At 38.6% G+C, this 26,956-nt stretch overlaps 2 protein-coding genes across 6 annotated transcripts in view; both read left to right on the top strand.

The window, feature by feature from the left end:
- ldb2a (LIM domain binding 2a) overlaps positions 1-14,865 on the top strand; it is an 87,634-nt gene extending 72,769 nt beyond the window's left edge. The window contains exons 6-9 of one of the 4 annotated variants that reach the window (XM_078260115.1): positions 2,413-2,536; positions 4,575-4,628; positions 5,470-5,603; positions 12,908-14,865. In XM_078260115.1, the coding sequence (XP_078116241.1) occupies positions 2,413-2,536; positions 4,575-4,628; positions 5,470-5,603; positions 12,908-13,138 (543 nt within the window). In that variant the 3' untranslated portion in view covers positions 13,139-14,865. Of the gene's footprint in view, positions 1-2,412; positions 2,537-4,574; positions 4,631-5,459; positions 5,604-12,907 lie in introns of all 4 variants that reach the window. The other 3 variants (XM_078260116.1, XM_078260114.1, XM_078260113.1) reach the window with 3 other exon arrangements.
- Positions 14,866-18,250: 3,385 nt separating this feature from the next.
- Positions 18,251-26,956, top strand: part of tapt1a (transmembrane anterior posterior transformation 1a) — a 39,501-nt gene continuing 30,795 nt past the window's right edge. For both annotated transcript variants that reach the window (XM_078260112.1, XM_078260111.1), the window contains exons 1-3: positions 18,251-18,461; positions 20,836-20,966; positions 22,680-22,798. In XM_078260112.1, the coding sequence (XP_078116238.1) occupies positions 18,272-18,461; positions 20,836-20,966; positions 22,680-22,798 (440 nt within the window). In that variant the 5' untranslated portion in view covers positions 18,251-18,271. The remainder of the gene's footprint in view (positions 18,462-20,835; positions 20,967-22,679; positions 22,799-26,956) is intronic.

The raw sequence follows: 26,956 nt of genomic DNA, 5'->3' as shown, positions 1-26,956 counted from the left end.
AACAAAAATCATTTCACGATTCCTTTAGTTTCATCTTCCCGATCGCCAGATTGGGAACCACTGCCGTGCATCCACTGTTATTCATCATATCACACATTTTGCATATTATATTTTACCCTTCTGTTATCCAAGGATGTCAAAGTAAAATACACCCTTTCCTCACATTAAACTGGCAATAATGTGTCTCTAGAAAAGGCCTTCCCCAGCGTTTATCAGTTTTTCCAAAAGAGACTGACAGTTTCCTGGCTCAGAGGTTACAACCGGCCTTTCTCTTACTCTCACAAACACACTGTCTCTCTTGTTTTTCATTTGGAGTATTTAAGCCTTTCCATGTATTGGAGCTGCCGGCTTCCTACTATTCAGCCTGAAAATAGCCTTTGTTTTCAGGCTGAGAGCCAGGGCTTGTTGGCTGAGCTGAGGGATATTACTGTGTCAGGAGGGAACTATCAGAGGAGAACATGGGATTAGTCTGCTACAGGGATGTTCACTTTACCTCGAGCTGCATGGCATCAAAACACTGCCGTCCTAACACAGGGAACAGACATTACTATGTTTATATAGGGTAATTTGGCGTAAGCAGCTACGGTTGTTAGAATGACTAGTTTGAAACCCAGGACTGGTGAGCATCCCTGGTTTGAATATCCATCACGTTAAAACATTTCTGCAAGGATTTCTGCAGAAATGATTTGTACAAAAGCCTACACACCTGTTTATTACATAGTAGTAGGTAATAGATACAGTACACAGTCTCATTCAGAGTTGTTCCCTTGTTTTACATCTTACCGCCACGTTGCTGTACAGTATGGCTGAAGAAAGGATGAGCATGTTGATTAGAATTGACATCAGAAATGTAGGGGTGGTGGGAAGCTGAAGGTCAGATGAGATCATTTGAGCATGCAGAGAATGATTAACAGAGTCCTTTGTCTCAGTAACAACCTCAGAAGTGCCCTTGAGCAAGTTAGTAAACCCACGCCTCCTTTCACACCAGTAATTGTCGACCTTACATCACACTCTTACTGGGAAACACAAACAGCAACTGCTTGCCTGGTCCCCCGTACCGCAGCAATGTTGGGTTAGGGTTAAAAACCCAAAAACCTCAGTTGCATCAGATTAATGACATTTACTGTATGTTTATATAATATGTTCTTCTTGGTCTTTGACACACAAGGTTTCTCTTCAGCTTTGGTTTCTTTGAGGCATTAAGCATTTCCTAATCTTAACTAAGTAATTGTTGTGCCTGAACTTGATTTCTTAGGAAACTCATAGATATTTTTCAGTTAAAATATTTCTACACCGGTGCTTATATATCTATAGTACTGTAAGCTACTATCATCTCTAATAGTGAGGTATTGCTATATCTATCAGGGGGGAAAGCGCAGTACGGGGTCCTTACAGCCAAACAATATGGGTGCTCATGAAAATACCTTACTTGTTATGTGCCGCTGTTAATTGAAAACTGCATTTGAACATTAGTGAATCAGGTTAAAACCTTCCTGCCATAACAGATGAATACAGACAAAATATGATAAGACACTATACAAAATATCATAGGAAACCATCTCAAAAGCTTGCACTGCTCATGATAATTTAAAAAAACAGAAGATGTTGCAGGTGTCATGGACTGAGAGAGGTGGGTATAATGGTCAAATTTTCAAAGATAGAGAAAAGTCTGAAAGAAAAAGAAAACAGTTTTATGAAGTTAGAGTTAAAAGACGGGCAGGTTGCCTGGAGTTTGATCCTAGTGTTACCCTGTGATTGGGTCAGCAATAAGACTATAACTGATCAGCCACTGTCCTCTGACTACACCAACAAGCATTTGGATGGTTGCTGCTATTAAAGAAAGAGGGGGGCTGACCAGTAATGGTATCCAGATGTTATCTGGATAAACTAAGCCTGATGTATTTAAAATGACAGGCTGACCCCTGGTTCCTCTCACTGCAGATCACCAGAGATTTACAGTTTTCAGCAGACAGAATATTGTACTTTTAACTGGAGAATATTGTTGCAGTTCAGTGTGGGAACAAGGGACTGTTTTTCCAAGTATGTGTGTATTGATGCATTAATGTGTCATACACATGTGAGTTGTAAACAGCTCAACAAAAGCTGCTCATATTAAAAGGTATTGTCCTGCCCATCTTTCTCTCTCTATCCGTCTCTTCTCTAAAGACGCTCTTGACAATAAACCTGTTTTTAAAGGCACTTAAAAAGTGTCTATAAAAAGATTTACTGCACAATTAATCACTCAAAGTCAGTCTATGGGTGATTAATTGAGCAACAGACTGTGTTTTTATGGATGTTGTTTTGCTTTACCTTGATAAGAGGCAACTGCAGTGGACAGGACAGTGTTCTCTCATCAAATGTTAAATAAATCTGCTTCAACTGAACGTGTGTTCTGTCCTGTTGTGTCAGCAGTTGTGTGTCATCCTGGAGCCCATGCAGGAGCTCATGTCAAGGCACAAGACCTACAACCTCAGCCCCCGGGACTGTCTCAAGACATGCCTATTCCAAAAATGGCAGAGGATGGTAGCCCCACCAGGTAACTATTGTTAAAACACATATCTTTACTGCCCATGTGCCTGTTCAAAGAAGCAGTTCTGGATAGGGTTTTTTCAGTCAAACCCAGAAATCTAAAAGATTATGAAAAGTGCTTTTCTGGTTTTCTCTCATTAAATATTTTCAGATAACTCGGGATAAACCTGCTTCTCTGAGCAGGCCCCAGAAATAAGAAGCTCTTGTCCGAAATGGCGTCAAATGACAACAGAACATTTACATTTTCTAAAATGTTGTGGATCAAGTGTTAATCGTTTTCTCTACTGTGGTTTAACTGACTTCCTTTCCTTAAAAAAGCAGCATTTAATTCTGTACCATCACTCACTTTGTAGGAATAGGAATATATTTTCTCTGAGTGTGTTTTTATTGCATCATTTATGTTTCCAAATTTGCCATTATATGTCTTAATCCCTTAAATATGTTTTGCCTGTCAGGTATTTGAAATTAATCAGAATTCAGGGCTTCCTCCTGCATCTCAACCTCGCCAATCTTAACGGGCCTCTCAGCTCTCTATGATTGATGTTTTAAGGGTGGGTTCTGAAAAGTACCAGGCTTAAATTGGCTGTGCGGTCTTAAGCTGGAGAGAAAGAGTAAGCCGAGTTTTTTTGGACACATCAGAGTGGCTGCAAATTACAGCAATGCTTAGCGAGGCGTGACGAGATGTCTTTAAAAACCAACACCAGTCAAAAAGCCTTTGACTCAGACCTGTGTAACTTTAATTAAGAGTGCCGGGTGTAATCAGACTTGTAGATCCAGCTCCCCGGCCAGCGGCTCCCCAGTGTCGACGACGTTCTTCAAAGAAAAGAAGAAAAAAAAAAAACTGAGAGGGGAAAAAAAAAACATGGAAAGCATTTTATGAATATAAAGTCTGAGGAGAAAAAAAGCTCTTGTATTGATGGTTAATTGTCCCATGGAAAGAGATCTTAATATAAATCATACATTAGGTTTTATATCATGTATGTGGGATTTAGGAGAAACGACTTCATGTGTAATATAGTTTAATATAATACGCAGCTTTATCATTTTATTGGTTTGATCTTTGTGCTGGTTTTTGATCCATAAGTTGCTTCAGGGTAACATTGAAATTTTAGGCATAATAAGTATAATACTTTATTTCTCCTCAGTGTGTTTTTTAGGGTCATTTCATGCCATCTATCTATATATATTTTCACATGAAGATTGCCTGAACTTTGCAGTTAAGCTGGAAACTCATTGGTGGTGTGTTATTCCCCTTTTCCTGCAATTCTTCTCCAGCTCGGAAACTGGTTGGGATTTCACCAGGAAGGAAGCCACAAGCACATTTATGCTCTGATAAGTCCTTTTGGTGGAAATGGAAGTGATTTTTAGTGCGTCACCGGTTCAGCGTTGAAGGAAACCAGTCTGATAACAGAAATGATTGTCTCTGACAATAGGCCCACTTTTTTACACACACGTCCGTCAAAGTCAGGAATCAAAAGAGAAAAGATACTGATAAAAAAATACCCTTATTGTTTTGCCTCTGATAGTTTCAGTTTTGTTTGTATCACGAGTTGCTGGTTGTTGTAACTGAATATGAAAGCTTCTCCCTCAGTGTGATTAGTAATAACCTCGAAAAATGTATTTCATTTTCAGACATCTGTTTGAAGATCACAGCAGTGTTTTTTTTGTCTCCCTCGAGATTAAAGGAATGATTTTCTAACAAATGTTGGCAGAATTTGCTAAACTATGTATTCATAAATTATGCACGACATAAATTATTTTGTAAATACCAGAAACACCAATATCTCTATTTAACCTCTGTCTGTACTTTATATCTTTTTGATAATAATGTTTTCACTTGTGATTTAATTACACCTTCAGGAATTATGTAGAACTAATAATTGGAAAAACATCTTTCACCTAAGCACACGTTTTCCAGTGGTGTTGAGTAGCATCTACAATTGTTTCTCTTCATTTTCTCTGTTGATATCTCTGGTCTCATTCTGTCGTGTTGAGATTAATCAATCACCTGAATAACATAAAACTGATTTTGGCTCCGGTTTCAGCTGGACACCCACAGAACTTCAAAACGGAAATATTTCCCACAAATCACAAAAAAGGTATCTTCTCTCTTACACTGTCTGTAGTCTTAGAAAGCAGCATTTTATTTGCTCACTGGCCATACCATGAAATGTATGTTTGTGTGCAAGTTCATCTGCATGTTTGAAAATAGCACTAATACCTGAAATATAACAAATACATGTTACATATGCCATATTAATGCATGTAAAAGCATAATTCTGAAGCACTGGCTAAAACATAATGATCAGAACGAAAACACACTCATGCTCGGCAAATCGAATTTGCAGTATTGCAACAAGGATGGATACAGTATAATAACATTCAGTATCCATTCAGTAAGACAAACATGAATGGGCTTTCTGCCTCAGCAGAGCAGTTTTAATCTGGCTCATGCTATTGAGAAACATAGCAATCGGTGCAGCACCAGAATCATTAACAAATTTACATTACGTTAAGCATCAGGGTCCATTGTTGAGCATTTATGCAAATGGGACAGGGGTTCTTTCTTACTAGTGCATGTCTTGGGAGATGTCAACGCTTGTGCGGTTTGAACCTTTGAAGAAAACAAAGCATGGATCAGTGTAGACTAGTTGCTCTTGTCTCTGTAACATGTCTGTCTGTGTGTGTGTGTGTGTGTGTGTGTGTGTGTGTGTGTGTGTGTGTGTGTGTGTGCGCGCGTGTGTGCATGTAAACAGGCACTTCGCACAATTCTGCACGCCTTTGTGTCTCCACATATGATGCTATCTGTCCGAGCCTCTCTACTGTATGACCTATAACACACAAACACTCCACACTGCACACACCCCTACACCTTGTCTCCGTCTGTATGCATTATGTTCTTGGCATTGCCTCTGTTTCTCTTTGCTGGTCGTGCCAAAGCTGAGCCCGCCCGACAGACAACCACGAAGAGGAGGAAACGGAAGAACTCAGCAAGCAGCGCCAACAGCGCGGGCACCACCGCCAGCAAGAAACGCAGCCCCGCCACCAACTTCAGCCTCTCCAGTCAGGTACCTGTAAGCATCAGCTCGGTTTGCCTCCTCTTTTATTTTTTTCTATAACTCCACATGTATGTTTGCAGGGTTACACACAGGCACGTGGTAATCCTAATGGTATTGGAGCGATTAGGTTTAATTTATTTGCACAAAAGAAAAACAGGAGGGGAGGGTAGAAAACAAATCTGTGCAGTGAGACAAAGAAACCTCAAGGGATTTGTATGAAAACATGTCGCCCTGAAAGACAAAGAGAAAATACATCAAATATTATAGAGTGACACAAACGACATTAAAAATCATCCAAGTAGAAATTCGTACAACAGCAGCTAAATTCATAAACAGCCAGTAAAGAAGGTGAATAAGTGTTCCTTTGCTGCAGGTAGTATCATATCGCTAACTCTAGCTTTTTCCTTAGTTTAAAAAATAAATAAATTATGAAGCCTACTTTGTTTTATTAAAATTAAGTTACAACTTAGGAACTCCAGAAATTAATCAAGCCCATAAAAACTGCAGTTAAATATGCCACAGTTTCCAAAACTGTGACTGTTTTCTCAGCATTTTCTTGCTAAAGTAGTACTGTCATCAAAACAAGTATCGTAATAAACTACACATCTGTCCATGAAGACACAGTGATACAGCTAAGCTCCTTATATGGTGCTCGAGGTGCAAAATGGAAGAAGAAAAAAAATACATAGAGGTTTATGAAAACATAAATACAGCCGTTTACTTCTTCCTTAATTTTTTTTACTCTACATGTACTTCAGAATATGTATGTGTATAAAAGACCCAGCTGACCCCGTTGCTCAACCAAGTGGCCGTAGCCTAGAGGTTTAAAAAACAGTTTTGAATCTCGGGACCAAATGAGAAAATGTGGGTGGGTAAAGTGACATTCTGGCCTCTCTCAGCCACCACTGTTGTAAATGCCCTTGACCAAGACAATGAACTCACAACTGCCCAGAGGACTAGTACTGTAGCAGATTTTACTTGTATTCAGAAGCTCTGCATGTCTGGAACCGTCTGAATGTAAAGAGCACAGGGTAATTAATGTTGATTTGTGTCTGTAAATCTAAATAATAATTTTTGTGACTAAGAAAATCACGGTTACACTTTACTTGAAGGTATCTACATAAGAGTGACATGACACTGTCATGAACGTGTCATAAACATTATAAACAAGTCATAAACATTTATGACAGAACGCTTCTTTTACTAAGTGTCATTCGGTTTTTGTCATGACAAGTTAGGGTTAGGGTCAGAGTTAGGGTTAGGGTTAGGGTTCATGTATCATGACTTTGTCATGACAGTGTCATGTGTTCATGACAGTGTCATGTCACTCTTATGTCGATACCTTCAAGTAAAGTGTTACCAAAATTACTTTCATCCATTGTTACCCACAAACTTCAAAACTTGTTAGATAATCCTTTGTTGCTATTCTTAATATGTCCAGTATAGGGCTGGGTATAATGGGTTTAAAAAATCCAGTACCAGTACTAATACCAGTACCCTTAAAGTGATACCGATACAAATGCTACTTCAGTACTTTATTCGATATCCATTATGTGAATGGAAGTATCTTGGTCCGGTGAACTGCCAGCTGCTTCAAATACACCATCCTATCTTGACTTCACCACGCCACAGGATGTATGGGTTGTAGCTGCTGCGGTAGTGGGCCAATCACACGTTGCATTAAATCGATAACGTGATTTTGATTGGCTGCAAGCAAAGCCATACAAATAGTAATTTCTTTCTAGATCTGGGTACAAAGGTATCAAACGCAGGTATCGTTTGACTGGAGAAGTTTCGATACTACTTGGTACTAGAGTATTTCGGTCAATACCTTAAAGATATTGAGTACCGATTCCCAGCCCTAACGTCCATTGTACAGTACAATTAATGGGGTGACCTCGTAGTCTCAAGCACTAAAAGAAAAGTTGTAATGTTCCTTTTTCAGAAAAAAAAAAAAGTATTGAATCGTGTTGTGATGGAAACATTTCTACAACATACTGTAGGTATGGGACAGTAAAACCACAATACTAGCATTTCACCATAGGATGTTCCATCACATATTTTCTGTTTTAGGGTAATTCTGAAATACCTTTAAATTAGGAAATCTTCCACAAATGACTTCAGTGAACAATTGAATTGCCTTACATTAGCAGTGGACTGTTACTCTCCAACAACCAAGAAACAAAACAAGTAACCAACAATGAATAAAATAGATCTACTAATATTGACTCTGCATACTGTGTTCACGGATCTGAATTTGCAACATGCCTCCATAACAGGCCACTTGACCAGTTAAAGGATAGCCTCTTAAACAGCTGAGTGTTACACCACATGTCTGGCGCTCCCCTGAAGAATTTGATGCTGTTGTGAGTGGGTTGTCTGCACATGCTCTCGTTTTGTACCTATTCCATATACTGCTCATTATACACATACTGTATTATATTTACACTACTGCATCCAATTTACTACTTCTGTAACCACACTGGTGCAGCACTCTGGTGTTTTAGAATACAGGTCATTGCAGTTCAGTTAGAAGTGTGCTAATGATACTAAACAGCGTTAAAGGGTTGAAGGTTGGCATTAATGTGTGTTCATCTTGTACACTGGACTAATTCTGCTTAATGGGAAATTTAAGGGGGCAGATTATTTTTTTATACTCACAGCGTGTGGAGTATAGCAACCCTGTCCCCCAGAAGTGCCGTTTCTATGCTACATTTTGAAAGAAAGGCATAATTCCTGCCTTGATTATGTTGACACCTGAGTGTTGTTAGGTCGGGGCAAAAAAAGTACTTGTTTAAACATTGCAAGAGAAACAAATTAAATATGTTGTCAGTGAACATGTTTTGCGACTTGGCAAATGATTGACAACATTATGTTGATTTCTTTCTTTGCTTTTGCAAATTTACATAAGTAAGATATAAAACATACTTTCTAGGAGACAAGGTTGAATCTAGGGACATTGTAGAACTTGTAGAAGCTCTAAGTTTTTCTGGCATTTTTTACAGTATTTCTTTCTCTCATCTACACACACACACACACACACACACACACACACACACACACACACACACACACACAGGTTTGTGGCACTGTCTTTGTGGGGAACCGTCATTGACATAATGCATTCCCTAGCCCCTTACCCTAACCTTAACCATCACAACTAAATGCCTATCCTTAACCCTTACCCTCACCTTAACCATAACCTAATTATATCCCTAATCCTACAACCAAGTCTTAACCCTCAAACAGCCCTTTAAACTTGTCGGGTCCAGCATTTTGGCCCCACAAAGCTGTCGGGACCCCACAAGTATACTGGACTCCCGGTTTTTGGACCCCATGAATATAGTTAAACAAACTCACACACGCACACACACGCACACACACACACACACACACACACACACACATACTGTACTGTCCCTCTATGATCCGTCCCGTGGTTAGCTGTCTTGTCATCTTTCTTACAACAACTTACCTCTTTCTTTCCGTCTCACACATACATGTGTACATCTCATACACACACACACACACACACACACACACACACACACACACACACACACACACACACACACACACACACACACACACACACACACACACACAGCGTGCACAATTGTTTTCTCTCTAGAAGGCAGTTTGGCTCTGTGCCAGCTCTCATTATCACAGATATCTGTATGTAACCCTCCACCCCCAGCTCCTTCCTCCGTCACATGCACACACGCTACTCCATCACTGCCCCCCCTCTCCCCACAACCACCTTCCTACCCACACACACACACACACACTACCCGTACCACTCATGCCGTGCATTCACACGCCTCTTAAAGACTGGCAGCGTGGCTGGTAACATGCTGGTTACATATGTTGCGCGCCTGCTTTCTTTGTGTGAGAAGTTGTTCGTTTGTGCCTGAGCACAAGCCTACGTGAGCCCAATGACAATAAGGAGTGGACTCTCGCAAGGGGAAGGGGGGGTTACCAGCGGCTGGAGGAGAGGAGGTGCTGGGGAAGGTGGGGATGGTGTGTGTGTGTGTGTGTGTGTGTGTGTGTGTGTGTGTGTGTGTGTGTGTGTTTTTGGAGGGGGGGATTCATACAGTGAGCAATACTGACCTCTAGTGGCCTGGTTTTATGATTTTAGTGACGAACATGTGTTTCTTTTACCAAGCTGGCCTCTAGCAGCAGTACATGCATGCATCTGTAACAAGTACAACACATATTATGGACTAAACCCTTAATTAACTGTCCATCCACTCTATATGAAATTGGTAGATTGATGATCATTTGAGGGTTACATTTAAAAGGTTCTGCATTTAACTAAGATGGAGTCGCCTGTACTGGGAAAAAATATCCTTGAACTCATTCTAATTTTATAAAAATATTTAGACTCAAATGGCCTTGAAAAAAAAGTCTTTTGCATATTTGCCCCAAAAATGTTTTTTTAGTAATTTTATTCAGATGGTGACAAAATTAACAATTAATCGATTCTAGCCTAAGTATTGTCTGTGTATCCAAATCTTATTCATCTGTGCCATAGAGCTACGTTGTTATCCAAAAACACATCGATGAGCCACACTGTTGCTCTGGGTGACATGTCCCTTCATTAATGTGAATGTGGGCATTGCAGTTTATTTTGAGTCAATCCCACATTCACCATCCTGCTGTAGGAAAAACTCACCAGAGCACCAAATGTGTATTAATCCACCAATGAAAATAGTCCCCAACAAATGCACTATTTACTCTATTGTGTGAGTAACATTAGCTAAAAACTACAACTCCCAGCTGTTTTAGGAAATTACTGATAATTGCTGCAAAATAAATGTATGTAGTTCATAATTGTTTTTTTAAGATTTAGGAACAAACATGCTTGGACCTGGGAGCCACAGTCATTGAGAGACAGACAACCCATTATTGGGTTTGTTGACAACATGAAAAATATAGAATACCACCAGTGTTACCCTTTGAAGTTGTATTTTGATGTCAAAAAACAGATGAACAAACTAGAAATATATTATTTTAACTGTAGATCTTGTCTGTCTTTCTCTGAATTTGAATACAGAAGGGATGGAGGGACGGTAAACTTGGGTTGTGCATCAGGCCTTCGGACTAAACTTTATTAAAATATTTTTATCTACTTTCTATTTTAAACAGTGTTTTTTCTTTTTGCTGCTTTAAGGGACAATTTTGTTCTCCGGCCCTTTTGTCGTCGTCACAATCCACGTCTTCTTTTAAATTCTCACTTGTTGTGTTGTGGCCAAATATGTCTTCTGCTGATAGTCACTGCTAATCTCTGTAAAAAAATGAATGCTAATGACACTGCTCAGTGAATGAAGGGAGCAGGGATGCGTTCATCGCTGCGACACCCCGTTCAAAGCTAGCGCTAAAGCTAACTCTTAACGAGATGAGTAGACGTGTTGACAGTATTAATTAGCTCACAATTAGCGCTCCAACGTCTCAGACTAGCCACCAGCTGTTATCATCTGAGGGATTCTTTTTGGACCCAAAATTGGCCAGAGGTAGGTTGACAGGCCTCCTCACAGGAACAGATGGTAAATGCATGGCTTGTTGGCAATCAGCATGTTTTTAGCTAATGACTTAATTAGCTATGCAAATTGACAAATCAGTGTGGATATTGTCATTTAGTTGAAAAGCTCACCTAAATTAATTAGCCTGATTAAGGCATAGTGGGGTGTAGAAGTGGTCACTAGGGGGGTTTTGGGGATGGCTTCGATAAATAAACTGCCTTGTGCTCTTCATCTGAGTGTGTGTTTTGAGTTTTGGGCGTGGGGGGGGTTTGAAGTGGGCTAAGTTTTATTTATTTGCTTAATGGAAGTGTGTTTGTACTCTGCATGTGTGTTTAGCTCTGTGCGGTTTATGTGTACAATCCTGGGTTGGTGTTGTGCACAATACATAGGGTTAATCTGAGCAAGTGCTTTTGTCTGTTTGTGTTCATGTGTGTGATTGTACGGTAATCTGGGTTTGTGTGCATGTGCATGTTTATCTGTGTGTGCGTGTGAGTGTGTGTTGCAGAGGAGATGGCTGAGAAGAGCGAGATCTCCCAAGCCAGGCTGCGTTGACACACTTGGCCAGTGAAGCGTGCGCTCCATTTAACTGTACAGCTTCTTTCCAGGTTACCGTGGGTGGCGCTGGGGCTCGCCAGCAGTGATGTGCTTAGTCAGTCAAAGGGAGATGAGATTCACAGACTCAGCACAGACACACACAAAAAGATGAAGACACGCCATGATTCAGAGCTTATTGATCAATGTTTGAGTTCACAAATTACACTCCAGTGATTATTCTATCTAATTCACTTCACTTTCATGACGTGCAGAAGAATGTGTCCTGAAACATGGAATAAAACAAGCACACCCACCTTTTAACGACTCACCACAAGAGTCACAGATAGAGGTGGGGTAATGGCTAAATCTCTCTCCTTCCCTTCCTTGACCCGCTGTGAGAGGGTCATCTCTGTGAAATATTGGGGCGGGTACAGAGCGCTGGGGGAATCTGCTTTCTGTACGAGAAGGTTTCATTTGCACCGAGTGCATTGGGGTTCATTGGATACACCAAAGTCTGTCCTCAACATACACACACAAACACACACTGAAACTTACACACACAAACTAGCAAGCAAGGGGCTCTGTGTTGAAGTACCTCCCATCGGCTGGGGTTTGGGCGCTTCTCGCTTAGTTGGGAAACAATAACCCTAGTAAACACAAACACACGAGATAGATCAACAACTATTTGGGTGGATGTGAGTTCACTTGATATTCAGATGGTGCTTTGCTCTCAGAATTAGATGAAACAGATATGCATTAATGTCTTCTGTGGTTATTTCTCTCTCATTTTAGCATATTAATTTTGAATCACCCCGAGGCTAAAATGAATGGTCCTGCACAAAACTGAAAACACGTCACGGGTGCCTGTGTAAAATTGATTATATTTGTGTACCGGTTTTAAAACGGTAAAGACTGTTTTAAAAATGTAAAACTAAAGATGGGTTCATTAATGAAACAATTTTTGTGTGAGAGAAACCGATTCAAAACCCCATTGGATAAACTAAATATTTAGTTAGTATTTTATAAAGGATTTTTGGCTCTTTCACTGAAAGAAACATTTGAAACTCAACAGTGACCTAATTGTATGTTAATGCCAACATTCAAACAGCAGAAGTATGTGAATAAAAAGTGTGCTGTGACAACTGTGAGCGTAACAAAAATCGAGCCTGAACAGATGTGACCTTTTTAAAATGTGTTTGTAAGAACACTTACTGACTTTTCAGTTTGTAAACTTGCTCTCCCCCGTCCTCTTCCTCTTTCCAGGACGTGATGGTGGTTGGCGAGCCGACCCTGATGGGCGGCGAGTTCGGGGACGAGGATGAGCGTCTGATCACTCGTCTGGAGAACACGCAGTACGACGCCACCAACGGCCTGGACGACGAGGACGACTTCACCAGCTCCCCGGCTCTGGGCAACAACGCTCCCTGGAGCAGCAAACCCCCCACCGCCCAGGACAGCAAGCCTGAGAGCACAGCGCCCCAGCCCTCGCAGTAAAACAAAAGAAGGAGAAGAAAACAACAGATCCTTGACTTCATGTGGACTGGACTTTTTAACCTCTCTCTTACCCCTGAGGGCAGCACTTCTACGCTTCATAATTATGTACTGAATCAGAATCTGCAAACTCACCACTGGCATGTCCAGCCAAAATATTCTGGATATTTTCCTCTTCTCTGAATTACTGTAACATCTTGGAAAACACTGAGAAATGGCAGCATTGCACAGCAATATCCACATGTCAAAGACAACAAATGCATATAAGTGGTATGCAACTGTAATGTAAAAATACCATGGCGTGGGCATTTTGTTTGAAGAATGCAGTGGAAAATTGCAGATCAAATTCTCCCTCAGATACAAACCTCTTGTTTAGTGGAATACTACAGCTATGATTGGTTGACCTGCAGGTCGCAAGTCATCATGCTGACAGTAGACAGACGGGAGAAAAGAAGAAGAATAAAAACAACAAACAAAATGTCTCGAAAAATGGCAAGCTCAACGGCGAGAAGGCAAGGTGTTTTTTAACAGAGCCAATGTAACCACATTGGAGACAAATGAAACATTGTTTGAGGCAATTGCATTTTTATTAGAAATTCAGTCGGCTGTTGGTTTGTTTATGCTGTTGCTGTTTATTTCCATTTCCAATTAGGAGGAAATAAAAGTTCTCTACCGCTATGGACTCCTTTCAAACGAGGGAAAATGGTGTCCTAGGATTGTTCTTTTCACATTACTGCGGTCGTCACAGATTGTGATTTCATGCAAACAAGTTTGATTGTGTTCGTAGTCTATTGGTATTTTGCTTCTCTCAGAATCCTTTGCAGTCACGTTGTAATTTTGCCGATCAGTATGTGAACTTTGCCGTCACAGATTTGATGCATTAATGTTGATTTTCTTTTTCTTTTTTTCTTTTTTTTTTTTCCTCCTCGAAAATTTGACTTCTTTCCCTTTAACGACCTACTCCCAAACTGATACTAAAGCCTTTTCCTGCATGATTTTATAGGATTTTTTATTTTGTTTGATAGATGTACTTTTTAAAACACATCAGTCTGATTTTCCTTTTGGGTTCATCAGTTTGGGAACACTGTTACAAGGTTTGTAGCTCTGTAAATAGATGTGGAATCTATTTTGTCCACTGTAAATCAGCCACTGAAACCAGTTTGGATATGGCAGCTGTTTTGTTTTGTACAGGAGGTTCTGATTTCTGTTGGGTGGTTTGGATCGACACTGGTTTGCTTCGGTCAAAAACCAAACTCTCTAATATTTGTCATCCTTTTAGCTAGTGCAGAACCAAAGCCACAAAGTTAACAGTCACTCAGTCATATTTCTTGCATATTCTGTGACATAAGAAGAAACTATTTCAACATTTTGAAAGCAACGCACAGATAAAATCCCATCCACCCCACAGTAATGGTTTGGTATCCCTGTATTTGTGCTCACAATTGTTCTTTAATCTTTAATTGAATTGATAATATATCCCTGATCTCTTTTGTTGGAATTTTTTTTGAAAATGGGAAAGAAGACAGCGACATATGTCTTTATACAATTGGATCTTATGGGTATTTATTTGTGCATTTGTAAGGAAGCTAACACATTTCTAAATATGTTTTGAGCCTAGTATTATTAGACACCATTTGTACATTATATAGCAGAGGTGTTCAGTGTCATATCTGATGTCTGGTATGTATGCTTTACCATTATGTGTGCCAATAAATCGTGCTTACAATGGAGTTGAATGTGGTTTGGTTACATGCATCATGTGTGCATGTTGCATCTGTTTATTTCTTAATTTAGTTACTCTATTTGCAATGAACTCTGATTCATTTGATAAATCATTGGAATGTTCACTTTTGACCTTGAAAACAGCAAGTGACCACAAAGTCCATTTAGTAGCTCTTCTGAAGCTTTCGATCATATCACACAACCTTCCTCAGCAGATTGGAAAATGTAACAAGACGAAAAGTCCTTAAAGTGCTCCGAAAAATAAATACATTTGAAAATAAACAATTCCACAACACATCGCTATATCTGAGGAAGAATGTGTAATAAAATCAAAGGCTCCTGAACCGCTGCTAAGTGTTTTTGTTTTCATTTAGAAAATTCCGTTTTGATCTTTTTGGGACAGGGAACACGGTAAAGGTTCTCACCTCCATCTTAAAAGACAAAAATCTAACTTACACTTTAGGGAACTAAAGTTGTGTTTTTGCTAATCTTTTCATGTTCCCGGTGATAACTGATTTAAGAAGATTATTGGAAATTATGTTATAAGATGAATCGGTGGTCTTAACATTGTGTTTTTGCGTCAGTCTCTCAAAAGTAAAAGAGCAAAAGCTTCTTTCCAGAGCTGACATTTTCTGCTGATATTTAATGCTTATACTGGGAGAAATCTATTGCACAAGAACCAGAGATAAAAATAGAGATGTTTACACCCAAAGAACACCCAGAAGACCAAAATGCAATGCAGCCACAAAAGGTTGTGTTTTAAATATGAGGTGTGACTATCGTCATAAATATGCTCCAATATTCAAACACTAATTACTTGGTTTCATTTACATGCTCATACATTCACTTTGATTAAAATCTTAATAGTTCATGCACCTTCTCCTCTGCTCCTTGGAGATTATTAAAAAGCATTCTGGGAAATGTAGGAAATCACTAAATGAAATAAATCCTGGAATGTGATGAAGATGTCAAAATAATATCTAGTGGTGAATCTAGCCATGGATTTTTTTCTATAATTTGTAGTAGTTCTTCTTCTTCAGTATATCTATTGCAGTTATGTCCATATGTTCCTATAGTAGGACACTGACGCTGTTTAAACAACAGCATTGGATAACAGAAATGTTATAGGTCCAAAATGTACAGTTCATCAAACGGTAGTATTTGTAGATTTGACCTATCTTCATTGTATTCATCCCTCATCTGCTTACTTAGCGTTACCTAAATAGTTTTGCTAAGTGAAACCTGGAGCATGAACAAACGTATGAACTACCCAGCAAAGTTCTTTATAGTAGGAACAGTCCTCGCTACTGTTGTTGGGTAGACTTTAAATCCATGAAGATTTGATGGAACTTTGGCGACACCAAGTGGATTATAGTCGGAACTGCAACAACATTTAATTATTTTATTTGACGAGTAAATACAAACATTTTGTGACCAAATCGATTTCACTATAAAGCCTATTTCATTACATTTCTTTTAAAATAATGGCAAAAGAAATATACAACATGGTGCTGTTCTTTACAAAGAAAACAATGTGATACCAGAGAGATATTTTTGTTTAAAAAATACAAAATAATATCATTAACATATATTATACATTTTAATATACCATATATACCGTGAAGTGTTATATTACTATTTATGTCATATTCAATCAGCTCATGGCAAACATTAGCTGTAGTATAGGCTTGGAGTTAGTCCATATATAAAACAAATTGACCATATATAGCTATATAGCTATATATATATATATATATATATATATAGCTAATACTGTTGAATCTTTTTTCTTCTTCGAAACTTTATGACGTCGATTGTTTTTACCACCCACAATGTGGTGACGTTGCCCAGTAGAGGATAGCAAATGCATGTCTCGCCCTACTCTGCCTTTCTCTGCCTCCGATTGGCTTTCCTTGACACATTTACCCTAATCCTAACCAATCCCACTCCCTTGCCTAAACCTAACCAACCCAACCAGAGCAGGTAACAGGTATTAGCCAATCAGTGGGAGAGTAGGGCGGGCCATGCCTTTCCTATTCCTTCGCCATCCTAGGTAAACAATTTGGTGCACAGGGCTACTGGGCTGCCAAAGTAAAGATGGCGGACTTGTCGGGGACCGATCTGTCAGAGGAGAAAGACACCGAAATTGAGCTAAAGAAAAGACAGAAAAGACCGTGGGATGATTTGCACAAGTCCAGTAAAATCGGTATATCTCCTGAACTGCCAGAAACGTTGGGATTTTACGATATAAGCTCTGTCAGGAGGGAGCAGCGAGAGCACCCAGCAGGTAACCGTTGGATCCCCTCCTCACGTTACTGACGTTACAGCTAATATAAGGCGTCTTAAATGTATTATTTTAGTTTGTCGACTGTAAGCATTTTACTGTTTTGACTTCATGAATATGATATTATAACCATGACAGTCAATTTTATCTAAATAAGTTAGAAAAGCTTCAGGAGTAGCTACATGTTGAAGCTGAGTCGATTTTGCTGTCAACGCTTGTTTTAGCGTTACAGTCAGTGCTAGCTTGATTAACTAATGAACTGTCTCCTGCTCACTAAAAGCATATCTGTAACTGACACAATAGAGTCATTCTTTAAAACTAGTTCTGGATCTTTTCTTTCACTATCTAGCTACTGTAGTAATGTCTAAAGTTAGTTTGCATGGCTGCATAAACCGCGTCTGTAGTTAGCTGCTAAAAGTTCAGTGAGCAGTAAATGTAAGTTACACTATCTAGCTAATCTCATTGTTCCCTACGGTTGTCCACAAATCATGCTCTAAGGTGATACACCAATTTGTGTCACCCATCAGATCGTGTGACCTAATTCATTTTAGTTATACTTCCTCTGCAAACATTTTTTATCATAAGATATGATCACAAACTATGATAGGTGTAAAGAAAATGAATGTGACCCCAGAGATACACAGAGGCTCGCCAGATTTCATAGTTAGGTTTAGGGCTGAGACAGTTACTTGATTAATTGATCAGTTCATAGACAAATTAATAATTAACTTTTTTTTTCTTCTATGTGTGTGTGTGTATATGTATATATATATATATATATATATATATATATATATAGCTAATACTGTTGAATCTTTTTTCTTCTTCGAAACTTTATGACGTCGATTGTTTTTACCACCCACAATGTGGTGACGTTGCCCAGTAGAGGATAGCAAATGCATGTCTCGCCCTACTCTGCCTTTCTCTGCCTCCGATTGGCTTTCCTTGACACATTTACCCTAATCCTAACCAATCCCACTCCCCTTGCCTAAACCTAACCAACCCAACCAGAGCAGGTAACAGGTATTAGCCAATCAGTGGGAGAGTAGGGCGGGCCATGCCTTTCCTATTCCTTCGCCATCCTAGGTAAACAATTTGGTGCACAGGGCTACTGGGCTGCCAAAGTAAAGATGGCGGACTTGTCGGGGACCGATCTGTCAGAGGAGAAAGACACCGAAATTGAGCTAAAGAAAAGACAGAAAAGACCGTGGGATGATTTGCACAAGTCCAGTAAAATCGGTATATCTCCTGAACTGCCAGAAACGTTGGGATTTTACGATATAAGCTCTGTCAGGAGGGAGCAGCGAGAGCACCCAGCAGGTAACCGTTGGATCCCCTCCTCACGTTACTGACGTTACAGCTAATATAAGGCGTCTTAAATGTATTATTTTAGTTTGTCGACTGTAAGCATTTTACTGTTTTGACTTCATGAATATGATATTATAACGATGACAGTCAATTTTATCTAAATAAGTTAGAAAAGCTTCAGGAGTAGCTACATGTTGAAGCTGAGTCGATGTTGCTGTCAACGCTTGTTTTAGCGTTACAGTCAGTGCTAGCTTGATTAACTAATGAACTGTCTCCTGCTCACTAAAAGCATATCTGTAACTGACACAATAGAGTCATTCTTTAAAACTAGTTCTGGATCTTTTCTTTCACTATCTAGCTACTGTAGTAATGTCTAAAGTTAGTTTGCATGGCTGCATAAACCGCGTCTGTAGTTAGCTGCTAAAAGTTCAGTGAGCAGTAAATGTAAGTTACACTATCTAGCTAATCTCAGTGTTCCCTACGGTTGTCCACAAATCATGCTCTAAGGTGTTACACCAATTTCTGTCACCCATCAGATCGTGTGACCTAATTCATTTTAGCTATACTTCCTCTGCAAACATTTTTATCATAAGATATGATCACAAACTATGATAGGTGTAAAGAAAATGAATGTGACCCCAGAGATACACAGAGGCTCGCCAGATTTCATAGTTAGGGCTGAGACAGTTACTTGATTAATTGATCAGTTCATAGACAAATTAATAATTAACTTTTTTTTTCTTCTTTTTTTTTTAATGTATGTGTATATATGTATGTGTATGTGTGTGTATATATATATATATATATATATATATATTCTATCAATCCTTGCAGTTATTTTTAAGCACAGTTGCCAAACATACCCTTGTTCCATTTGCTCCAATGTGAGGATTTTAAGTTTTTCTTTGTCATATATGATGGTTAACGGAATATCTGAATGTATCTTCTTGGCTTTTGACTGTGGCTCGGATTAAAAATGACATTTAAATAAGACCACCTATATTATAACATAAATGTTTCACTGGTTAATAATTGGTCAATCATAATATAATAATAATCGAGAAAATGATCAGCAGATACTTAAAAATAATCATTAGTTGCAGCCCTACTGTAATCACACCTTACCTGGTCAATCGTTTAGTCTTTTTTTGTAGTTATTGCTCTCAACGTCACAGATTTCGGTACACCACCATCTAAATACTATAAAGGCACCAAACAGCCATTACAATAAAGATGATAAAAGTGTTTGCAGTGGAAATATACTTGAAACTAGTCATTGAGTCACACATTTTGGTTAACGTGGATCCTCATTTTACCGGCACATTGTGAATTTATTTAATCAAGTACAGGGCATATCTGATGTTAGGTAAACACTACTGAATACATATTGGACAGTATAAAGTTCAAATATGAAAGACTCTGTAGCTGAGATAAGATGCAAATTTGCACTAGAGGAAAACATATATAATTGTCAATTTTACATTGTTTCCTCTTTCAATTTGAATTAAAATATATTACAATGTTCTTGGGCCCTGGTTTATGTGACTTTTAAATATCTTTGTAATCCAGGCATGTTTGTGGTGCTCTCAGCTCAGTGTGCAACTTAGCAAAGTTATTGAGCCAACATGTTCTGTTAGGTCATGTGATTGTGTACAAAGAGTTTATTTTTGTCTTCAGTTTAGGAAGCGTGACATGTTTGACAGAATCTCACAGGTTCAAGTCAAGTGGAAATAATTTCAACACAGTATGGGGGGGATTTAGGATGAAACAAACTGTGACAATTAAACAAATCCAGCCTGTTTGCTTTTTCACTGTTTTATTTTTTGTGTGTATTTATTTAACTAGTTAATAACAAGAGAAATCACTTTATTTTAATTTTCTCATCTTTCTTCAAATAGTTGGTAATGCATTTAGACCTATTAAGTCAGTCACTTTTTTATTTTGAGCCCTGGAAACATTTGATGGATTTCCACTATTTTCTGACATTTCATAGACTAAATGCGATTAAATTAAAAAAATGGTAAATTAATCAAAAATTAAACTAATAATCATATTTGGCACCCATTGCTTCATTATACTTAGCCATAGAAAGTTGTATGCCAGAGTTGCAATAAACTGTCATGTTAGTCATGAGTCATGACAAAACCTACTGTATCACAAAGGTCATTTTGCAGGTTCAGCCATTATGAAGTTGTATTCAAGGTGCACAGTGAGCTAAAAATATTGTTAAACCTCCTATTTTCATCATCCAAAGAAGTTTCCTTCTCTTTTACTTTGCAGTGTGTGACACTCAAAACGTTGGTGCTCTCATTGTGTTGATCGCTGTGGTTGTAATTGTTGCAGACAATAGCCTTGTGGTAACACTGGTGCTCTGATGTTGTTCCAGATCCGTCGTTGACTCGCTTCATTAGCGCAGAGCTCACCAGAGGCTACTTCCTGGAACACAATGAGGCAAAGTACACCGAGCGCAGAGAGAGAGTTTACACATTCCTGCGTATTCCCAAGGAGCTTGAGAAGGTACTTAGGTCCTGAACTCAGCTGCTCTCCCTCTCTTCATCCATCGCCATCTGTCTGATGTTATTTCATTCAGTTTACAGCTCACAGTCAGCCCATAACTGTGTCAAACTGAGTCAGTCCTCAACCTTATGATCCTCCTACATTTTCTGCAATAATTCTGAACTCAATTCATTGTTTTGGTTATTTATCAAGTAAATAATACCAACTACAGTATTTGTTGGCTAAAGCTTCACAAAGGAACTTGCCTTCTTCATTTGATATTATTATAAATTGAACTTTGTGTTTTTTTTTTTTAGCAGTTGGTCAGATAAAGTTTGCAATTTCAAAACATCAATTTAGTCTCTGTTTGCCTAACATTGATAGACAAAGTAATTCATTTAAATAAATAAAAAAGAATATTGAAAAGACTAAACAGAAATAAAAAAAATCATCAGTATTTTCATTCTCAAGTATACTTGTAGATACATACACTTTATACACATAATTGATTAATGTAAAACAATATAATATAAAAAACAAACAAAAAAAAATGTTATGTTGAGACATAAAATGTGGTTAATCTGTACTGTGTGCAGCTTCTCTTTAGGAATGTGTCACATACATACCTGGTAATCACCTATATATCTAAAAAAATAAATAAACACAGGTTAACATGTAGCCTGTTAAGAAAACTGACCCAAGTTATTAAATTAAACAATTATGCTTTAAAATCGTACAATTAGGCCATTGAGGCTATCCTCTTCTGTGTCTTTGTTTATTGTTTCTGGAGTTGAGTAGACCTTCTTTCTGCAGAAATACATCCGAACAAGCGAGCCCAGACTAACGTAGCTCTTACTGGCTCGGTTTTTCCTTTTGGGGGCAAGAGAGGAATGTGTGTAAACATAAAGGACCTCAGTGGGTTTACTATGTTAAACAGACTTACCAACTTCATGGGCACCTGACGACGAGTCAAGTCACATAGAATCCACCAATGAGAGACAAACCCTCCCACCAGCTTCTCCCAAAACTTGCATCATGCCTTATGTTTCTCCAGTTAGAAGAAGGAGTAAGAAGACAATTCACTATTTTTTTTAAAATGAAAAGTCAATGGCTGTTTGTATGTGGGAAACCGTGAAGGTATGTGTCTGCTGCATCATTTGGTTTAGACCTATCCTTTTTATTTTAGTGTTACATGTGGTTTATTAGTTTTCGCCTGGCTTTTCCTCCGATGGAAAGAAGATGTGTGACGTCCTCAGAAAATAAGAGAAGGGACATTTTGTTTTGGGCTTTTCCGCCTTTAATTGATAGGACAGCTAGGTGAGAAAGGGGAGAGAGAGGGGGAAGACATGCAGGAAATCGTCGCAGGTCGGACTCAAACCCTGGACCTCTGCGTCGAGGCATAAGCCTCTCAGTATATGTGTGCCTGCTCTACCCACTGAACCAACTCGGCCACGAGAAGGGACATTTTCAGCTAGAAATAACTTTTGGATGTAAAGAAACTGTTGTGTGATGATGCTCTTGCATTCTCCCCCCCATTATTTTACGTTATTGTTCTTGTCCTTTGGCACAGATACATAGTTAAAGATGATGATGAGTAAATGTGTCTGCAGGCTGTACGGTATCTTTCCCACCGATGGTCATTGTTTAACAGAGGTTTTGCTTAATGAATACTGCATGTTGTTCACACTGACAACCATTGTTTCACTTGGAGGTATTTCTGTGTGACTTTTCTAGCTGATGACCTTTGGCTTCTTCCTGTGTGTGGACGCATTCCTGTACGTCTTCACTCTGCTGCCCCTCAGGGTGCTGCTGGCCGTGCTCCGCCTCCTCACGCTGCCATGCTGTGGCTTCAGGTTAGAGCTTTAACACACACTCTCCTACCCATACACATTACCAAAGAAAAACATGTAATTATCCCTGCAAACCAAAAGTATATACAATACAACAATTCAATACAATGAACAATATAATCACACAGCAGCACATAATAAGCCTCAGGAATAAAGCTGTACTACAGTAACATTCAGATGTGTGGGCTGCACAATTACACATAAACAGATATCTTTGATAATTGATTATCATGATTATTCATCAGTTTTAAAAATAATTTAATTAAAAGCCTTCAAATTTCTGAATAAACTTAAAACAGAACTTTAACTTAAAGCAAATTCAACTTAACAATGCACTCACATTCCACAAAATGCTCTCAGTTGCAGCTGCATCTGAGAATGTAGAGAATGTTTTTTAGCACTTAAATTTCCAGACTTAAGTGATAAATCTCACCTTGTTTGCTTCTTGAATAGTTCAGTGGGGTTCAACTCTGACCTGTAACTTGGCGAGAATTACTAATGCCATTTCAATTTGAGAGTGGCAGTGGGAGTATTAATTGTTTTTCCTGATATAACCTTTCTAAATTTTATACAATAAGCTGAATAGAAAGAATGCTGCACGGCTGCCAGTGAGGCCTAGCACACGAGTAGAAGGATGGTACTTAAGTATTTTATAACAGATATTTCATTTATTTTTTTTTTAAATCTCCAACTTGTTGAATTAGGTTTAGGAGCTTATACTTGCAATCCTAAACACAATATTTGTAATGTAATGCAACTATTTTTTGCCTTGTAAATTCTGACCAAAGTTGTGTTTGTAGTTATCATTCATAAATAATTGTATAGCCCTATTATACAAGTGGAGCTAAATCATACATACAGTGGGGAGAACGAGTATTTGATACACTGCCGATTTTGCAGGTTTTCCTACTTACAAAGCATGTAGAGGTCTGTACTTTTTATCATAGGTACACTTCAACTGTGAGAGACGGAATCTAAAACAAAAATCCAGAAAATTACATTGTATGATTTTTAAATAATTAATTTGCATTTTATTGCATAACATAAGTATTTGATCACCTACCAACTAGTAAGAATTCCGGCTCTCACAGACCTGTTAGGTTTTCTTTAAGAAGCCCTCCTGTTCTCCACTCATTACCTGTATTAACTGCACCTGTTTGAATTCGTTACCTGTATAAAAGACACCTGTCCACACACTCAATCAAACAGACTCCAAACTCTCCACAATGGCCAAGACCAGAGAGCTGTGTAAGGACATCAGGGATAAAATTGTAGACCTGCACAAGGCTGGGATGGGCTACAGGACAATAGGCAAGCAGCTTGGTGAGAAGGCAACTGTTGGCACAATTATTAGAAAATGGAAGAAGTTCAAGATGACGGTCAATCTCCCTCGGTCTGGGGCTCCATGCAAGATCTCACCTCGTGGGGCATCAGTGATCATGAGGAAGGTGAGGGATCAGCCCAGAACTACACGGCAGGACCTGGTCAATGACCTGAAGAGAGCTGGGACCACAGTCTCAAAGAAAACCATTAGTAACACACTATGCCATCATGGATTAAAATCCTGCAGTGCACGCAAGGTCCCCCTGCTCAAGCCAGCGCATGTCCAGGCCCGTCTGAAGTTTGCCAATGACCATCTGGATGATCCAGAGGAGGAATGGGAGAAGGTCATGTGGTCTGATGAGACAAAAATAGAGCTTTTTGGTCTAAACTCCACTTGCCGTGTTTGGAGGACGAAGAAGGATGAGTACAACCCCAAGAACACCATCCCAACCGTGAAGCATGGAGGTGGAAACATCATTCTTTGGGGATGCTTTTCTGCAAAGGGGACAGGACGACTGCACCGTATTGAGGGGAGGATGGATGGGGCCATGTATCGCGAGATCTTGGCCAACAACCTCCTTCCCTCAGTAAGAGCATTGAAGATGGGTCGTGGCTGGGTCTTCCAGCATGACAACGACCTGAAACACACAGCCAGGGCAACTAAGGCGTGGCTCCGAAAGAAGCATCTCAAGTTCCTGGAGTGGCCTAGCCAGTCTCCAGACCTGAACCCAATAGAAAATCTTTGGAGGGAGCTGAAAGTCCGTATTGCCCAGCGACAGCCCCGAAACCTGAAGGATCTGGAGAAGGTCTGTATGGAGGAGTGGGCCAAAATCCCTGCTGCAGTGTGTGCAAACCTGGTCAAGAACTACAGGAGATGTATGATCTCTGTAATTGTAAACAAAGGTTTCTGTATCAAATATTAAGTTCTGCTTTTCTGATGTATCAAATACTTATGTCATGCAATAAAATGCAAATTAATTACTTAAAAATCATACAATGTGATTTTCTGGATTTTTGTTTTAGATTCCGTCACTCACAGTTGAAGAGTACCTACGATAAAAATTACAGACTTCTACATGCTTTGTAAGTGGGAAAACCTGCAAAATCGGCAGTGTATCAAATACTTGTTCTCCCCACTGTATCACACACACACACACACACACACACACACACACACACACACACAAACAAATACATGCATACACATGACTCTAAAAGTTGTTGTGTTCTGTTTGGTATATCAGCATGATTTACCCTCTTCCTTTTTGGTTTCTTGATTTTAAACAGACATAGTAGCTAATCTTGCACAAAAAGGCTTTGTGAGAAATGTTTGTGTTGTTTCTCTCTTACGACATGGTCATCTTTAACTATTGGTTGCTTCTTTGAACAGCAAATATCCACATTCTGTGCAGTGGTAAAATGTTAAAAAGCATAATATTGCTGATCCATTGCTGTAATATGTCACCAGTTCATGACTTTTGTTTGTGTATTTACCTATAAACAGGCAAAACATACTATAGTTTTAAACATAGCATTTGTTTTCCTCTTCCACATGGAGCAAAAATAGGGCTTAAAGACATTCTGGTAAAGCTTATCACTTATTTTATATCAGCTGTCAAGGTTTGTCAAATTACTGGTCTACGTCTTACCAGGATAATGTTGCTGTCTTTCTGTTTACATTTAAGCACTTTAACGCTTCAAGATTCAACACTACATGTCTGAAAATTAATTTGATAGTGTTTAGGCCTTGATAAGTTTGGGGTTTATACCAAATATCTGGAAAAACAATACTCGATGTAGCTTTTAGCCAACTGTCGAAGAGTCATCTTTCACTATATGTTTTCATTAACAGCTGTTTCACTTTGAATTGACCAAAATAGACATTAACCAAAATAGTAATAAAAAGTATGTAATATTGAAATTGAAAAGCAGTACCTTTACTCAAGTACTTAATTACAATTTCGAGGTACTACTTTATACGTCTTCTTCACTACATTTTGGAGGCAAATAGTGTACTTTTTACACTTTTTTCATTACATTTATTTGACAACTTTAGTTACTAGTTTGCAGATCTAGATTATTAATACTAAACATAAATCAACTAATGAAATGATGGTATCGTATCAGAGGTTAAGGTACCCAGCAGTAGAGCTGGGCAATATATCGATATTATATCGATATTGTGATATGAGACTAGATATCGTCTTAGACTTGGGATATCGTAATATCGTAATATGGCATAAGTGTTGTCTTTTCCTGGTTTTAAAGGCTGCATTACAGTAAAGTGATGTCATTTTCTGAACTTACCAGACTGTTGTAACTGTTCTATTATTTGCCTTTACCCACTTAGTCATTATATCCACATTACTGTTGATTATTTATCAAAAATCTCATTGTGTAAATATTTTGTGAAAGCACCAATAGTCAACACTACCAATATTGTTGCGGTATCGATATCGAGGTATTTCGTAAAAAATATCGTGATATTTGATTTTCTCCATATCGCCCAGCCCTACCCAGCAGTATATAAAGTAATTAAAATTAGCTCCACCTTTACCAGCTGCAACATTAATGATGAACACATTAATGCATGCAATTAATAATTATTATAATTATTCTGAAATGGGCCAATCGGCATAATAAGTACTTTTACTTTTGGTGCTTTAACTATGTTTTGATGCTAATACTTTTCTATACTTTTTTTTTTTACGTGAGTATGATTTTGAATGCAGGACTTTTACTTGTAACTTGATATTTTTTACACTGTAGTATTACCTTTTTTACTTAAGTCAAATATCTGAAAACTTCTTCCACCACTGAAAAGTGCAGTAAACATAC

The sequence above is a fragment of the Sander vitreus genome, chromosome 10, assembly GCF_031162955.1.
Source record: "Sander vitreus isolate 19-12246 chromosome 10, sanVit1, whole genome shotgun sequence".
NCBI classification, from domain to species: Eukaryota; Metazoa; Chordata; class Actinopteri; order Perciformes; family Percidae; genus Sander; species Sander vitreus.
This window is presented reverse-complemented; position numbering and strand designations above follow the sequence as displayed.